Source organism: Staurois parvus, unplaced genomic scaffold, assembly GCF_062004578.1.
Source record: "Staurois parvus isolate SC_StPar_1 unplaced genomic scaffold, SC_StPar_1.0 ptg000283l, whole genome shotgun sequence".
Lineage (NCBI taxonomy): Eukaryota > Metazoa > Chordata > Amphibia > Anura > Ranidae > Staurois > Staurois parvus.
The window spans coordinates 6,252,059-6,270,667 of record NW_028318079.1 but is presented as its reverse complement, the minus strand read 5'-3'; the positions used below and the strand labels follow the sequence as shown (position 1 = coordinate 6,270,667).

General features: G+C 41.7%; 1 protein-coding gene and 1 long non-coding RNA gene across 2 annotated transcripts in view; one reads left to right on the top strand and one right to left on the bottom strand.

The window, feature by feature from the left end:
- The window catches only part of LOC149458575 (uncharacterized), a 44,330-nt gene extending 33,469 nt beyond the window's left edge, over positions 1–10,861 (bottom strand). Inside the window, exon 1 of the long non-coding RNA XR_016313413.1 lies at positions 10,782–10,861. This is a non-coding gene — a long non-coding RNA (uncharacterized LOC149458575). The remainder of the gene's footprint in view (positions 1–10,781) is intronic.
- FAM107A (family with sequence similarity 107 member A) overlaps positions 1–18,609 on the top strand; it is a 201,423-nt gene that overhangs the window by 75,040 nt on the left and 107,774 nt on the right. The window contains exon 2 of the mRNA XM_089682055.1: positions 5,439–5,502. Coding sequence (XP_089538181.1) covers positions 5,439–5,502 — 64 coding nt within the window. The remainder of the gene's footprint in view (positions 1–5,438; positions 5,503–18,609) is intronic.

The following is an 18,609-nucleotide window of genomic DNA, read 5'->3' as shown; positions in this document are numbered from 1 at the left end:
CCTTACATTGTTGGTCATTGGGAAGTGTACTCCTTACATTGTTGGTCAGTGGGGAGTGTACTCCTTACATTGTTGGTCAGTGGGAAGTGTACTCCTTACATTTTTGGTCAGTGGGAAGTGTACTCCTTACATTGTTGGTCAGTGGGGAGTGTACTCCTTACATTGTTGGTCAGTGGGAAGTGTACTCCTTACATTTTTGGTCAGTGGGAAGTGTACTCCTTACATTGTTGGTCAGTGGGGAGTGTACTCCTTACATTGTTGGTCAGTGGGAAGTGTACTCATTACATTGTTGGTCAGTGGGAAGTATACTCCTTACATTTTTGGTCAGTGGGAAGTGTACTCCTTACATTGTTGGTCAGTGGGGAGTGTACTCCTTACATTGTTGGTCAGTGGGAAGTGTACTCATTACATTGTTGGTCAGTGGGAAGTATACTCCTTACATTGTTGGTCATTGGGAAGTATACTCCTTACATTGTTGGTCAGTGGGAAGTGTACTGCTTACATTGTTGGTCAGTGGGACACGTACTCCTTATATTGTTGGTCAGTGGGACGTGTACTCCTTACATTGTTGGTCATTGGGAAGTGTACTCCTTACATTGTTGGTCAGTGGGGAGTGTACTCCTTACATTGTTGGTCAGTGGGAAGTGTACTCCTTACATTTTTGGTCAGTGGGAAGTGTACTCCTTACATTGTTGGTCAGTGGGGAGTGTACTCCTTACATTGTTGGTCAGTGGGAAGTGTACTCATTACATTGTTGGTCAGTGGGAAGTATACTCCTTACATTTTTGGTCAGTGGGAAGTGTACTCCTTACATTGTTGGTCAGTGGGGAGTGTACTCCTTACATTGTTGGTCAGTGGGAAGTGTACTCATTACATTGTTGGTCAGTGGGAAGTATACTCCTTACATTGTTGGTCATTGGGAAGTATACTCCTTACATTGTTGGTCAGTGGGAAGTGTACTCCTTACATTGTTGGTCAGTGGGACACGTACTCCTTATATTGTTGGTCAGTGGGACGTGTACTCCTTACATTGTTGGTCATTGGGAAGTGTACTCCTTACATTGTTGGTCAGCCGAATGTATGCGCCTTATATTTTTGGTCACTGAGAAGACTGCATCTTACACTGGCGGTCAGTGGGAAGTGTATTCCTTACATTGTTGGTCACTGGGAAGTGTACTCCTTACATTTTTTGTCAGTTGGAAGTATACTCCGTACATTGTTGGTCAGTGGGAAGCGTACTCCTTAATTTGTTGGTCAGTTGGATGTATGCTTCTTATACTGGTGGTCAGTGGGAAGAATATTCCCTTTACAGATAGCTAAAATATCATTGGCATCAGTGGTTACATATCTGAGAGGCAGAAACTGCTCAATGAACCCCTAGAAACCCTAGATGTGAAAGGCTAGCCTGGACTATTAAAGTGTTACTAACCCCAGGACCCTGCATTGACTCTATCTGGTCTCCCACAGTACACAGAACATGGAAATGCAATTGTTTTAGTAAACATAAACTGCTAAATACCTTTTCTCATCAGCAGTTAGAGCAGTCTAGTGACTTCTATCAGTGTTCAGCAAAGCACTGGTTAAAGCTTGTAGGAGGAGTTTTCTTTCTGCTTCAAGAGAATGCAAAACCCCTGACCCTCTGCCTGGACAGTGCTGATTGGCCCTGTGCTGATCACATGCACTCTCCCAAGAAAAAAAACCTCTCTAGCAATACACACTAACCTGAGCATGTGCATGTGGCTAGGAGTTCAGTCCATCTTATCACGTGGATATCTGAACAAGAGGAGGGGCAGAGAAAACAGGATCAAAAAGTCGTTCTATATAATGCAGAGGATTAACCCCTTAGGTTCCACAGTGAGTATAACAAGTATGATTTACTGCATATACAGACTGATTTAACTGTTGTGGGTTTAGTAACACTTTAACCTCAATGACTGTGCCCAAAGGGGCTTACAATTTGTTTTCTCACACATTTTACAAGACAATTTGACAAGTCGCTCAGTAAATTAACACCCAACTTTAACCAACATTTTTTTGTAGTTTTGTGCAGATTAGGAAAGATTAGAACGTCTTTATAGCTCTCTGTGACCCTATTGGGGAGATTTTCCCTCACATCCTGCCCTTTTGACATTAGGACACTAAAAGATTGGGCCATGTGTCATTGAAACAGTAAAACACAGAAAGCAAAAAACTGAGTTTCTAACACCCCCCCCCCTGTACTAAAATATGATTTTGTTCTCTGTGTCCCATCATTTCTTGTATATTTGGCCATCAGGCACTGGGAGATAGTAGGGGGAACATTTCAGTCCAGTGTATTTGGGTGAACAGGACCTTTTGATAAGTAATGCTTATATATTAAACACAACTTCTGAAAACACAGAAAAATGCAGTTTAGCATGGAAGATCTTTTATTGATCTGTTTCTACACTCCTGGCTATCAATTGTTTAGGATCAAGCTGGAGGAGTTCTGTGAACAATGAATGAATTCATTTGATTTTCATCCCATTGGCCTGAGTATCAAGGGAACCAACAGGTTCTAAAAGTAAATATTGACTGAGGACTGGAAACCTGGAACGGTACTGTACTCTTTATTGACAAAAGTTAATATTAAATATTCAGCTGTATTAATAGACTTATAGCAAGCCGCAATTTACTTTTTTAATTTCTTTTCTTTTAATTAAAATACTTACAATGAATGTATTATGTGAAAATTATTTTCCCACTATTTATGACTAAAATAGGCACATACATGCCCTGGATATTAACTGCTTCCCGACCACCATATAGCAGAAATACTGCTAAAGGGTGGCACGGGTGCGCAAAATCACGTATATATACGTGATTTTGCATCCCTGGGTAGGGGGCGCATGTGAGCCTTGCACGCACCCTACCCGCACCACCAATCGCAGCTGCAGCTGTCAATCACTGGGTCCCGGCCGGTGATTACTTGGATCTCCAATGGGGTGGAGGACTGTTTTGTTTACTAACAGTTCTCTTCCCTGTCAGCTAGGCACACTGCTTTGGATGGCTGTGCACAACAAAGCCATCCAAAGCAGTGTGCTTACAGTGAAGCACACTGACACGATCCCCTATTAAAACACTCCCTGCACACAGTTAACCCTTTGATCGCCCCTCATCTTAACCCTTATTGCCTAGTGCCATTTGTACAGTGTCAGTGCTTTTTTTTAGTACTGATCACTGTATTGGTGTCACTGGGGATGTCAGTGACACCAAGTCAGTTCCTCCCAGTGTCAGAATGTCTGCCGCAGTCCCACAATAAGTCGTTGATTGCCCCATTACTAGTAAAAAAAAAAAGAATTCCAGTATCTATACAGCCATTTGTAAACGATATGACTTTCACGTAAACCAATTAATTTACACGTATTGGGATTTTTTTTAGCAAAGACATGGAGCAGAATACATTTTGGCATAAATTTATGATGAAATTTGATTTTCTTAAATTTTTTTTACTGGACATGTTTAATAGCAAAAAGGCAAAAATATTGTTTTTTTCTCAAAATTGTTGGTCTATTCTTTTTTTTATAGTGCAAAAAATAAAAAAGGCACAGGCAATCAAACACCACCAAAAGAAAGCACAATTCATGCCAAAAAAGGGATGCAAATTTAATTTGCAGTGCAGTGTTGCATGACCGTGCAATTGTCAGCTAAAGTAACAAAGCTCCTTAATGCAAAAAATGGCCTGGTCAGGAAGGGGGGTAAATCCTCAGGAGGGAAAGCGGTTAAAGCAGACCCTTTCCCCCAAGCTAAAAATCCGTATTACATGCTGATTTCTAAACATGCCCAAGACCTACGTAAAATAAATAATTTCTGTTCTTGCTTACAATTTTCAGATTGGAAGTTTCTGTCAGGGTTTCTCAACCAGAGTTCTGTGGAACCTAAGGTGCCTCCAGAGGTTGCTAGGGGTTTCTTGAACAATGAGCAATTTCTGACCACAAATGTAAGGAGCATTCTTCCCAATGTATTGTGCGCTCTAAATATAATTAATTTTAGCAGGGGTTCTCAGAACCCAAAAAGTTATTTCAAGGGTTACTCCATGTTAAAAAGGTTGAGAAAGGCTCTTTCTGGTTTCCTCAAGAATACTGGTGACGTACTCAGAGCCTCATAGGTACACTGGAAAAGCCATATCACCAGTACTTTCTAGGGAGGTCTTCTTTCTAAACTGTTAGATTTTTCAAGATCTCAGGGAAAAAATACTTTTATTCCCTAATAAATTACTATGATCTGGTACAGCAAATGTGTGAGATGAGGCACAAACATTATCAGTGGGCCGGCAGAGAATAAAAGAAGAAGCTGGCCGCCAACAACAGTTTTTTTAAAATGGCGGTGTGTGTTTCTGACACAGGGGGGACACAGTGCGGAGACTGGGGAAAGGGTGCAAGAAGGAGGTAATTAGCTACTACCAATGGTAATAGCTTTTTATATAGATTTTATTAATGTAGTCAGGTGGGGGAGGTCTGCTTTAAGATTAGGCTCCAACTACCCAAAGTAAACCAAACACCACCTAAATGACCCATCATTTTAGAACATGCTACACCACTACATTTGAAGAGTGCTATTGATCAGCGCCCCTTCTGAAAATGAAGCTTCTGAAAAATATTGAAGGTTGGTGCTGCCCTCTCTTACCGTGCTGCCCTAGACGCTGGCCCATGAGTGCCCCTATGGTATATGCAGCCCTACAGACATGTTGGCAGGTGCAGTTAGCTAGTTTGCCAGGTGGCTCTGTTTCAGAATAGTGTCTGGTTACAGCAGACAGTGTCATCAGGTGCTAGGCCCTGTTTAGTTAGAGCTCTCCAAAGTGATGTCATGGGTAAGGCAGTACCCACATATAAGCCAGGTTGGGAGCTGCCCTAGTGTACTTGACACATGGGAGCAAACATCCCATGCCATCACAGAGGTAACCAGCATGTGGAGGCCCTAGACAGGGCTGGAGACCAGGGAAGAGTAGAGTTGCACCCAGGAGAGCCAGCTGTAGACTTCCTGACCCTTATGGAGGTGGGGGTAGATCGAGTTGCAGAAGGCCCATTAGGCCAGGCCAAGAGTTCCTTAAGTGATGCTATTCCCAGCAGGGTCCCAGGAGAGGTTTACCTATGGTGGAGCTGTCTACAGAGAACCATGCCTAGTCCTGCCCAATGCTTTCTGGATTTACAGTACTGCCTCTTGCTGAAGCCCTCCCACTGTGAGCTGCAGTGTCTGGGAGGGGGAGCGAATGAGATCCATATAAAAGAGTATTTCCACAGTCAGAGAAGGTAAGTTTTTTTTTTCTTTATGAGTAGGGATAAGGTTCAGGTTTGCTGCTGTCATGGTTCCTGATGTTGCTATGCACTCCATCAATTGATAGGATGTTTCCAGGAAACAACTGGAAATACTGATGTGTCTAAATTATTCATTAATTCTCAATTATTATTTTTATTTTTCAGAAGGAATACTCTCTCAAGGCTAAACTCCATAATGAGTATGGAAAGCATGTTATCAATGGCACAGGTAAGACCTTCTGGTGATTTCTGACTATGAAGGGGCATTACATTAGAGAGACTTGTGAGAAGGGTTACACATGAGTACTCTGGGAAATGATTCTCTGTCATTTAGTGTGCTGTTGCTGTGTGCTATAATGTGAGTTGATATAAAATAATTTTAGCAACTTAAATGCTTTTACTGGGTGATATAAAAAGGCTTTTGGAGTATGATCTGTTCTTGCTGGATCCTATAATGTGCTGTTGTAGTGTGACATAATGTACCATTGTTGGTTGCTCTAATAGCAGGATACAGCAGTGTGCCATTTGCCAGTGCTATACTTTGAGGTTGCCATGTGATGTGGATTACGTACATGGTATGACATTTTAGGATCTATTTACTAAGATAAATTAATTATTTTATCTGATGATCATACTCACCTAAAATGTTAAACACACAAACATCAGATTTTGCTTAGCTGTTAGTTTTTGGTTTTTTTTGCACAAGGATGAACATATTTAAAGCAAGCTAATGAAGTGTAAATACACTTACTATTGCTATTTTGCAGCCTTCCTCGCCTGCTGTGTGCTTAGGTGGGTTAGTGATTTTCTAGTCTTTAAGTAACCAGAAGGAATGGAGGGCTCATTTTAAAGAGTAACTCTAGTTTTGTTGAGAAAAAGCCCTTCCCCTCTGGATGATCGACAGTATGTACATTGCGGGATTTTAACAAACTTTGTTTCAGATTCCTACCTTTTGTTATTCTGAAGAAGTAGCTGTTTGTTTGTTTGTCTGTGTCCATGTGCTGAGTGATTCTGTATGGGAATGACTTCATAATTATCAATCAGCTGCTGCACCTGCAGGCTCTAATGAGGAAAGTCGCAGGGTCAGCATCCCTTTAGGCTAATTTCGCACCTATGCAGTTTGCGTTTGATCTACCGGTATTTGTGCAGTGCTTTTTGCGGTGCATTTTGAGTTTTTACACATGTGTTTTTGACGCGTTTTTAATGCTTTTTTTGTTTTTTTTCCAACTTCTTGATGGGCAGTTTAAAACACAAAACTCATCAAAAACAGACTACATGCATTTCTGCATTGAAGTCTATTGAACCAAAAACTCAACATTTTGCGTTTAAAAAAGTCCCTGACAATTCCCAAAAAATGCACTGGGTGAAAACGCGGAGATGTGAATGTGTTCCATAGGAAATCATGTTAAATGGACTGATGTGGGTTTCTGCAAAATGCAACAGAAAACGTATAGGTGTAAACAGGGGCGGACTGACCATTCGGAAACTCGGGCACTGCCCAAGAGCCGGGGTCAGTAAGGGGCCCCAAGAGATGCCCCTGGTACCTTTCATAGGCTTTTTTGAGTTTGGGCAAGGACACAGGGGCCCCATGATCCCCTAATGCCCAGGGGCCCCATCAGTTGTCAGTCCGCCACTGGGACTGAGCTATCAGTTTGACAACTCAGGTCCTGTTCTGCATTCGTTTATTAATGAAAACTACTACTATAGAGTTCATTCATAAATTACTTTTATGTGTAAATACTTTTTTTAAAAAATCGAATGACCCCCCTTTTTAAAACATTTTTTACTGTTTTAGCCGCATATTAACCCTTAATATTTTATTAACATTTTGGGTGTGGTTTGAGTGTGGGCGAGGACCCAGGGGCCCCATGATCCCCTATTGCCCGGGGGTCCCATGAGTTGTCAGTCAGTCTGGGTGTGAACCTAGACTTAGATGTGATTTCCCTTTGGGAGTATCTCACCAAAAAATGTCATTTTTGTTGCAGGAGATGCTCAAAATCTGATTTGTATCTTATTGCAGGATTCTGGGAAAATCAGTGAGCCAATCACACAAGCAGGAAATTACACATCTGGGGGCGTTCTATACACCATTTTTGTACAGATTGCCTCCAGGTAGCCATATTGCATTTTACAGAAAATTGCAGCACTGCAGATTGAAAAGGAAAGGTCTTTTTTAATCAGTTCAATTACAATATGACTTGTCACAATTTTATAAGTTATTTAATTTTTTTTATTTGCCTATTTTTTTTCCCAAGAAAGTGACGTTACCCTTTAATGTTTAGTGCAGTTTACTCAATTATACTAATTTTGGACATACAATGGCAATTTCTGTACATTTTTCTCCATTCTATGCATATTCACATCATGTATTTAGACATTTATTCCAATATTGTCTCATTTGATATGTGATCCTTGTGACTTGAAATTGAAAAGATGCTTCTGAAACAAGTATGCAAACTCAATGTTTCATATTCGTGAAATGTGCCCGCTGTACCATGAAAATAATGTATGAAAAAGTATCCTGTTCACTTTGTATTGCTTCCTTTATGCGAAATACCTGATGTCCCTGCCAGTCCATCTGCTTTCCTATTAAAAACTGACCACACTAGGCAGGAGAGCACACCATTATTATATTATTATTGTTTTATTATACAGGATTTATATAGCGCCAACAGTTTGTGCAGCGCTTTACAAAATGAAGGTAGACATTATAGTTACAGAACAATTTGGTACAAGAGGAAACAGAGGGCCCGGCTCGTTAGAGCTTACAATCTAGCAGGAAGGGTTGAGTGATACAAAAGGTAATAACTGTGGGGGGATGAGCTGATGGTGGAAATAAATAGCGGTTTACTAGGTAGAAGCAGGATAGGCTTCTTTAAAGAGAAAGGTTTTCCGGGATTTTCTAAAGGTGGATAGATTAGGAGGCAGCTGCGCAGATTGGGGTAGGGAGTTCCATAGGATGGGAGAAGGTCGGGAGAAGTCCTGGAGGCGAGCATGGAAGGAGGTGACATGGGAACTAGAGAACAGAAGGTCTTGGGAGGATCGAAGAGAGTGGTTTGGTTGATATTTTGAGACCAGGTTGGTGATGTAGCTGGGGGCAGAGTTGTGGATGGCTAGGCTAGGCTTAAAGATTCTGTTGTAGATTTATTCAGGGCTTTTTTTCTCAGAGAATAGGTGCAGGTACTCCTTCCTTTCGAGTCATCCCTTGTCCCTGCCCCCTACCCACATCTGAGCACCATCCCTTGGTTCCATCCTCTACCTAAACTCCAGTACTGCACCTTTTACATAATACAGAACCATTCATTTTGTGGTGCTAAGTAATTTGTATGGAATCTGTTAATGATAACTAGAAAAGCAGTAAAATAGATTCCCTGCAGCCAGTAACAATAGATTTCTCCAGCAAAAATAGACCCCCTCTTACAACAAAATACCCCCCCTCGCCCAGTAATGATAGATCTACACCAGAAACAATATACCCCCATCTGCAACAATAGATCTTCCAGCAGCAAGCACCAATAGGCCCTCCAGCAGCCACCAACAATAAACCCCTCTCTCAAAAGAAGATCCCTCCCAGCAATATAACCCCCCCCAGAAATGATAGATCCCCCACCAACATCAATAAACCTCCCCAGCAACAATAGATCGCTTCCAATGACAAAAGAACCCCCAGTAGCCAGCAACAATAGACCCCTCTCTCAAAAGAAGATCCCTCCCAGCAATATAAAAACCCCCAGAAACGATAGATCTCCCACCAACATCAATAAACCTCCCCAGCAACAATAGATTGCTTCCAATGACAAAAGAACCCCCAGTAGCCAGCAACAATAGACCCTCCAGCACATCCAACCATCCCTTTTCATTACATGCATTCAGTGCTGTAGGTGCCATTCCCACTGAGAAAAATCCCTGGATTTATTGCAGATGAAACTCTAAGGCAACATATATATCTTTTTAAGTTGATATAGGTTGGTTTTACTAATTTATCACCATAAAAGTTTTTTTTTTCTTAGTATGATGTTTATATTTATGTTCCCTAGGACCATATTACACTAGCAATCCTGTACTTGCCAGCAGCAGGATCAATATACAGGGGTTAACAGGGTAGGAAAAAACTCACCTACTGCCATGTGTTTCTTTTAGTTGGCTTGATGGGTAAGACATGGCCCCCTCACTGGCTAATTGCATTTCTGCCAATCAGATAGCGACACCTTGCTCATGGGAGGGATACAAGGAAGTAGATGAGCATATTCTCTGCTGTTTTACAGTTCTCAACAGTTTACAGGATCACAAGTGTGACATGGCGAATATGCTGGGCCTCGTTTTCTTAAAGATAAATTCCAGGCATGGCATATTTTTACATAGTTACATTGGTCCAGCTTGGGCCAAAGTATCTACATATGTACCATACATGTCCAATGCCCCTGGAAGCTGGAAATCACTGAAGTAGACACAGCTAGTCCACCTCTTGCTTCTGGGCCCCACGCTGAGCAGCCAGCCTGATGCATTCTGAACACTGGAGGTCAGATGCTCGGCATAAACACCATTCTGAATGAATGCAAAGCTTTCTCTGATTGGACGAGGTGCGGTGGTGACATCACACTCTCCACATCATCCAATCAAACAACACTTTGCATCCATTTAGAAAATTCACAGCATTCTCTAAATGGTGCCCAAGCAGTTGACCTCATGTGTTCAAAATGTAGCAGGGCAGCCGCTCAGTACATGACTCAGTAGCAAGTGGAGATCACTGTAGTAGCAGTGTCTACATCAGTGGTTCTCAACCTGTGGGTCGCGACCCCTTTGGGGGTCGAACGACCCTTTCACAGGGGTCCCCTAAGACCATCAGAAAACACATATTTCCGATGTGTAAAGAGCAGCTACTGTGTAGAAAGCAGCTGCTGTGTTGAAAGCAGCTACTCTGTTAAAAGCAGCTACTGTGTTGAAAGCAGCAGTATTGGAGGTAAAGCGGCACTCATGAATTATAATTACTGGATAAATAATTTTATGGTTGGGGGTCACCATAACATGAGGAACTGTATTAAAGGGTCGCGGCATTAGGAAGCTTGAGAACCACTGGTCTATATCAATGATTTCCAGTTTCCAGGGGCATTGGCCAGGCATGGTATATAAGTAGTTACATTGGTCTATGCTGGTAAAAACTGTACCCTGCCTGGAATTATTATTTAACATTTACACTCAGAAGAGTCCGTTGCCATAGTATTTAAGCATGTTATACTTTTCCACAATGCACCTGCACTGGGAAAATGGGCAATAATGACATTTCATCCTGCGGAAACTTTAATAAATATGATTTGTGTCATTTAAACATGTAAAGCCTCCTGTGAGGCTGGGTCATGAATTTTGGAGGTGTGGATAAGCTGTACAGCAGAAGTAATATACCACAATAGCAGAGCTCTGATGTATCATTAGAATGTTGAAAGCTTTAGCTGTGTGAATTGGAAGGAGGCGTATTGCAGTAATGCTTCAACAGAGACAGATGGTACTTACATCACACGGTATTTCCTGAAAGCCAAGAGACAATTATCAACACTTTTTTCTACTTTGCGTCTGGTCAGAAAGACTGCCTATGAAAAAATTAAAGGGAATGTATTATGGTTATTTCTTTCATATGGTCAGTATTGAAACATAAAAATGTGACATAATAGCTTATTTTTTTGTTTGCGTGATAGAAAATAATTGCATTTTAATATTCTGTATTTTTGTTTATAGCCAGCAGGGGGAGCTCTAGGCTACTTTCTACATGCATGTTACACTTTGTTGCTATGTTGGAAATGACCCATTGTTTACAGAGCTTTGTACCACAGGCTCCAATACACACATATACACAGCTGAATTATTCAGAGGAGTGACTTATCTCTCATTATCCATGTCTGCACTGTTCACATGGGCATACAGAGAGAAGGAAAAGTGACAGTCTGAAGGCAAACAGCTACAAATCCATAATGCTCTGCAAATCCAACATATTGGATTTTTTTTCATAAATCCTGATTTTTATATACAGAGTAAAAAAAGCAAGTTTAAAACCAAAAAAGCTTTAAAAACAAAAACAAATATCCAGATCATTATAGTTTACCTTCAAGGCACAAACTTGGCTGTCTCTCTCTCTCTCTCTCTCTCTCTCTCTCTCTCTCTCTCTCTCTGTCTCTCTCTCTCTCTGTGTGTTTGTGTGTATATACAGTTGCAAGAAAAAGTATGTGAACCCCTTGGGATTACGTGGAGGTTTGCATGAATTGGGCATAAAATGTGCTCTGAACGTCATCTAAGTCACAACAATAGAAGAACACAGTCTGCTGAACATAATACTACACAAACATTAGATGTTGCCATGGTTTAATTGCACATAACATGTAAACATTCACAGTGCAGGGAGGAAAAAGTATGTGAACCTTTGGACTTAATAACTGGTTGACCCTCCTTTGGCAGCAATAACCTCAACCAAACGTTTCCTGTAGTTGCAGATCAGACCTGCACAATGATCTGGAGTAATTTTGGACCACTCCTCTTCACAAAACTGTTTCAGTGTAGCAATATTCTTGGGATGTCTGGTGTGAATCGCTCTCTTAAGGTCATGCCACAGCATTTCAATCGGGTTGAGGTCAGGACTCTGACTGGGCCACTCCAGAAGGCGTATTCTGTGCTGTTGCAGCCATTGTTTTGTTGAATTATTTGTATGGTTTGGGTCATTGTCCTGTTGCATCACCCATCCTCTGCGGAGCTTCAGTTGGCGGACAGATGGTCGTACGTTTTCCTGCAAAATGTCTTGATAAACTCTGGAATTTATTTTCCCATCAATGACAACAATCTTTCCAGACCCTGAGGCAGCCCCAAACCATGATGCTCCCTCTGCCATGTTTTACAGTGGGGATGAGGTTTTGATGTTGGTGTGCTGTGCCTTTTTTTCTCCACACATAGTGTTGTGTGTTCTTCCCAAACAACTCAATCTTGGTTTCATCTGTCCACAGTATATTTTGCCAGTAGTGCTGTGGAACATCCAGGTGCTCTTTTGCAAACTTCAAACGTGCTGCAATATTCTTTTTGGACAGCAATGGCTTCCTCCGTGGTGTCCACCCATGTACTCCATTCTTGTTTAATGTTTTCCTTATTTTAGATGTGTAAACAAAAATGTTAGCATGTGCCAGAGATTTCTGTAGGTCTTTAGCTGACACTCTGGGATTCTTCTTTACCTCATGCAGCATTCTGCGCTGTGCTCTTGCAGTCATTTTTACAGGACAACCACGCTTAGGGAGAGTAGCAACAGTGCTAAACTTTCTCCATTTGTAGACAGTCTGTCTTACCGTGGACACGTGAACATCAAGGCTTTTTTGAGATACTTTTGTAACCCTTTCCAGCTTAATGCAAGTCAACAATTCTTGATCGTAGGTCTTCTGAGAGCTCTTTTCTGCGAGGCATGGTTCACATCAGACAGTGCTTCTTGAAACCAGTAAACCCCAAAACAGGTGTGTGTTTTTTAAGGGCAGGACAGCTGTCAGCAACACATCCAATATCATCACACTGATTGGAGTCAAGATTGGCTCACTCCTGGCTCCAATTAGCTCTGGGAGAAGTCATTAAGCTAGGGCCTCACATACTTTTTCCTCCCTGAACTGTGAATGTTTACATGTTATGTGCAATTAAACCATGGCAACATCTAATGTTTGTCTACACAATATTAGCACAGATCACCCTGTACTCCTAACAGGCACAGGGTGACTTACACATAATAGGGATATGGGGAGCTGAGACAGGGGTCTACCCACCTCTCCAAAGTAAGCTGGGTTCCATGGGCCCTCACCCAAAGTGACTCCCGTCACACCCTATGCCTTGAAAGTTGATTACCACTGGTATACATTCTCCTGGCCAGAATGTTTTTGTAGACCCTATCCATCTAGTTGCCTTTCTGGTATTTCATTATACCATATCTGTATTTGGAGGCACTTTATATATTTATGATGCATGTCCAGAGTAGTCTTTTTCAGCTGGATGCAACAGGAAGCAGAACATATGTTCCAGCATTGGTGGAGCTGAAATAGAAAGGCACAAATGGCATGTCTGAGCCTCATGTAGTCTCCAGAGGTCAACCCCGTGTAGATGTTGAACTGAATATTGGCAGAAAAAAAAGTAAGAGTTAAAAAGTAGCAAGCAAAAAGCAAAATAGTTTTTCTCTCCCTCCTAGACCATATAGGATCGTAAGGTCGCCTAGGCATTGCCTAGAAGTGACTGCTGGCTGTAGGCCTAACATGATTAGTTTCCACAAATTCCTCCCGGTTATTCCTCAATTTATGTTCCAAGAAGCCAGAAGTGTTCTGTCAGAGGAATGTGCAGCAGAGTACAATAGGTGATAAACAGATACACAGATTTCACTAATCCTTTGCAATTCTTGGCTATGGCTCAAAGCTGTCAGTCAGCTGAAAAACTTCTCGCCCACCAGCCCTGCTATATATCTATATATATATATTAAGAGGCTTCCCAATGGCATGTAATTATTCCTGTTGCCATGACAATGGACCTATACTGAGCAGCATTATGAGAACAAGTTGTACCTTGGCATGTACAAGCCGCTGACACAAAAGCTTTTCACAAACAGAGCTACGGATCATACCTGCGTTTCCCTTTATTCAGTGTCACTCTTGGTACTGGGTTCCGCCATTCGGCTTCAGTTGTTACCAAGTAAGCGCTATCCCCTCACTGTCCACTAGACTTTATATTTTGGTAGAGCGGAACTTAACTGCATCTGAGCGCCACAAACTGAAAATGCTATTTAACAGAATCTAATATATAGGTGAGCGCTGGCGATATCTGGGGAGCAGCTAGCACACAAGGTGAAGGTAACAATCCCCTACAATAGTATATGTAAGAAAGTGCAGCGCTAAAAAAAAATATAAAAAAATAAAAAATAATAATATATTGCGGAATGGTAAAGTGCAATACATAAAAGTGCAAAAAAACATTAGTAAATGCGAAATCTAAAAATCAAACAATATGGTGAAGTGCATCATGAGGGGAGCAGAGTGGCTAAATGGCTTTCTTACGTCCGCCTGGCAGTATTGGGTCGTTGGTTCAAATCCCAGCCACGGCACCACCTGCCTGGAGTTTGCCTGTTCTCCCTGTGCCTGCGTGGGTTTCCTCCAGGTACTCTGGTTTCCTCCCACACTCCAAAGACATGCTGGTAGGTAAATTGGATCCTGTCTAAATTGGCTCTAGTATGTGTATGTATGAATGTAAGTTAGGGACCTTAGATTGTACGCCCCTTTAGGGTTAGGGTCTGATGTGAATGTACAATATATATGTAAAGTGCTGCATAAATTGATGGCATATATAAGTATCTGAAATAATAATAACAATGAATGTAATGAGCTGAGTGAAACAGTAAAGTGCATCAAGTAAAAGCATGAAGATATCAGCTAAACAGCTCATAAAGCAAATGCCAAACAATAAAGTGTATCAAGGGCAGAATCTAAATACAATAATATCTGTGGTGATCCTTGAAGTAAAGTTCCTTGAAGTAAAGTGCAGTAGTAAATGATGTCATAATAAACATATAAAATCTGAGATATATAAATAGGAAAAAACTCGACATCAATGTCCATGATTAAACGTGCCATTTATACAGTCAAATGTCCATAAATGGAAGCAATTGTCCATCCATAAGGCACAGTATAATTAAGGTGCAGAGTGCAAATGTGCTGATGATCACACAAAAGAGTCCAGCACCTCTCTTGGATGTATACAAAAAATGCTATTTAATTCATTTTTAATACTCAAAGCAAACTCCCCCATCCATCCATGTCTCTATGTTTTATTTTGTTCAGAAATCACCCCCCTAGTATTTCTAGCCACAGCCATCTTGATTTAGGGCAGATGATTCATGAAGCATTTACTTTCTGGAATCCATCTTCCCTTACCACAGGCATGCAGGCAGGAGGGTGTACTTAACTTAACTGTGAAAGCCCCTCCTCCTCTCCTCCAGATAAAAGAAAAAAAATGCCCATGAAGACCCCTGGGGTGTATGACATCATTTTGGCCTAGGCTAGAAACCAGGAAGCAACAGAAGAAATGTATAAAAATAATGTTTAAAACACATGAATACAATATACTTTCCTATATATTTACTAATGCTAGCAGCATAAGGATTCAAAATAATTCATGTTGACTGAGAGAGCTTAGTTCTGCTTTAGAGAAGATATGTTGGATTAAAGTGTATTACACACCTATAGTGTTAACCACCTCCCATCCGGCCGTTGTATATAAACGGCTGGACGGTGGCAGTGCAGGGTCGGGTGGCCGTTTATAAACGGCTTCCCAGCCCCCTGCTTGTGCGCGCTCCCTGGGAGCGTGCAGCACCGCGATCCGGTGCCTGCTGTGTCCTCCGGAAGTCTGTGCGAGGTCCCGATCATGTGATCACTGATTGGCCAATAGAAAATAAAATAAAAAAACTGGAAAAAAGCAAACTGATGCAGCTACTACATCTAATGACTGGTAAGCTGCAATATATTACATTTGTAGCACCCCTCTGACACCCCAAAAACAGGATAGCACTTCAGGAGGCCAGGGGCAGAGACCAGGGCTTAGTCCATGGCTAAAAAATGGGGGGACTGAGAAAGGATATTGGGTACAAGTCACCGTTGTCTTTTTAAAGTTTTATTGCAGACCTGTTGAGGTGAGGGTTAGGGGTCCCAAATCCTGTAGAAGCAATACTGTAAGCATGTTCCCAAATTTCAGCCCTTCTGTGAGACCAGCCTTCTTCTTGGTTCTCTCCAGCAGGTGCCTCCCCTGGGTCTTCTCCTTGACATACACTACATTGCCAAAAGTATTGGGACACCCCTCCAAATCATTGGATTCAGGTGTTCCAATCACCTCCATGGCCAGAGGTGTATAAAATCAAGCCCCTAGGCATGCAGACTGCTTCTACAAACATTTGTGAAAGAATGGGTCGCTCTCAGGAGCTCAGTGAATTCAAGCGTAGTACTGTGATAGGTTGTCACCTGTGTAATAAGTCCATCCGCAAAATTTTCTTGCTACTAAATATTCCACAGTGAACTGTTAGTGGTATTATAACAAAGTGGAAGCAACTGAGCACAACAGCAACTCAGCCACAAAGTGATAGGGCACGTAAAATGACAGAGCAGGGCCAGTGAATGGTAAAGCGCAGAGTGCGCTGTGTGACCTTCAGATTAGCACAACAACAGTGTATAGAGAGCTTCATGGAATGGGTTTCCATGGCCGAGCTGCTGCATCCAAGCCTTACATCATCAAGTGCAATGCAAAGCGTTGGATGCCATGGTGTAAAGCACGCCACCACTGGACTCTAGAGCAATGGAGGCATGTTCTCTGGAGTGACGAATCACACCTCTCTGTCTGGCAAACCAATGGATGTGTCTAGCTTTGCCAGTTGCCAGGAGAATGGTACTTGCCTGACTGCATTGTGCCAAGTGTAAAGTTTGGTGGAGGGGGGATTATGGTGTGGGGTTGTTTTTCAGGGGTTGGGCTTGGCCCCTTAGTTCCAGTGAAGGGAACTCTTAAGGTGTCAGCATACCAAGAAATTTTAGATAATTTTATGCTCCCAACTTTGTGGGAACAGTTTGGGGATGGCCCCTTCCTGTTCCAACATGACTGCACACCAGTGCACAAAGCAAGGTCCATAAAGATATGGATGAGCGAGTTTTGGGTGGAGAAACTTGACTGGCCTGCACAGAGTCCTGACCTCAACCCCATAGAACACCTTTGGGATGAATTAGAGCGGAGACTGCGAGCCAGGCCTTCTTGTCTGACATCAGTGCCTGACCTCACAAATGCGCTTCTGGAAGAATGGTCAAACCTTCCCATAGACACCCTCCTAAACCTTGTGGACGGCCTTCCCAGAAGAGTTGAAGCTGTTATAGCTGCAAAGGGCAGGCCAACTCAATATTGAACCCTACGGACTGGTATGCCATTAAAGTTCATGTGCGTGTAAAGGCAGGCGTTCCAATACTTTTGGCAATATAGTGTAGCTTCCTCCAGACCAGGCAGGACAGCTTCAGGACCACTTCTGCACACATTAGGCCCCAAACAGGCTATTGAGCCAAGCAGCAGATCTCCATTCAGCAGCACTTCCCCTGAGGCAAGAGAGCGAACACATGGCCTGCCTCAAATATTTATATTCTACCCAGCATGCACCAGTGGTATAAATCTCCTACGGGATTGGTTGAAGAAAACTTAAATATTCACAACTTAGTTTTGTTTGTGAAATCTTATACTATGGCCAGTGATATGGCCATCGACATCTGCTGATGACAGTGAGAAATCACAAGCTAACTTATGCTTAGGGAAACTCCAGGAGAAAAACTATACAATCAGTCTGAGCTTCTACAGCCCAGCCAAAAACTAAATTGATATAGTAGCCCCTGTTTAGGACAAGGGGGCTTCAAATTTTTGTGTTTAAGTTTAGATATACTTTAAAATAAATATTTTAATATGATTGCATTGGTGTTTCAACAAGGCCTTGTGTCTTTAAGTATCCACGACTGCCTTTATCCATCAATATATGTAAATGAACAAATATTTTACTGGTTTACTAAAGATAATTTGGAATTCAGGAATTCACAATGAAATTTAAATACTTTACTAAAGCGCAAACTATGTGCCATTTCTACTCTGTCAAAGAGTGGTTTGACTTGTTTTTAAAGATAACAGCATTTTCTTTGTTGTCGTGGAAGTATTTGTTCTAACACAGAGTTTGCAGCTCCAACAATAACACTATTGTTAAGTGTTTTCTAAAGGAGAATGTATCTTTTTTATAACTCCTTTGTTTTTTCAAAATATATTTTATTATTTATTAAATACTTTTTTTTCAACATGTTTTATTACCTTGTAATGGGGTAGGGTCCATTTAAAGTTCCTTGCTGGCAGGATGTCTAAAAAAATAAAATACTTGCAGCATCTTTGGTGCAGTTGACAGTAAGCAAGCACATAGAGATTAATGGTAAGGCATGTAAAACACATGAAAAATACACCACATCGAAACCACACTATAAAATATTCAGAGGTGTGAAAAGCCTATAAAAATATAATATGCAGCTAGCAAACAGTCTGTACAATGGCAGGCACTCTCAGCCAGGACTACTGTTAGATACCACGGGGCCCCATACAGCCAACCTGACAGGGCCCCCCCCCTAAAAAGAAAAATGTACAGAGTTTACTATGCTTCAGCTATGAATGAACACAGTGAGTAATAGGTACTGATTATTAACTGTGTTCCTTCAGGGAAGGAAGAGGCTGATAAATGACATATTTTACCAAACCCTAATCTCCATCCTGAAGGATCCTATTGTGTGCTTGC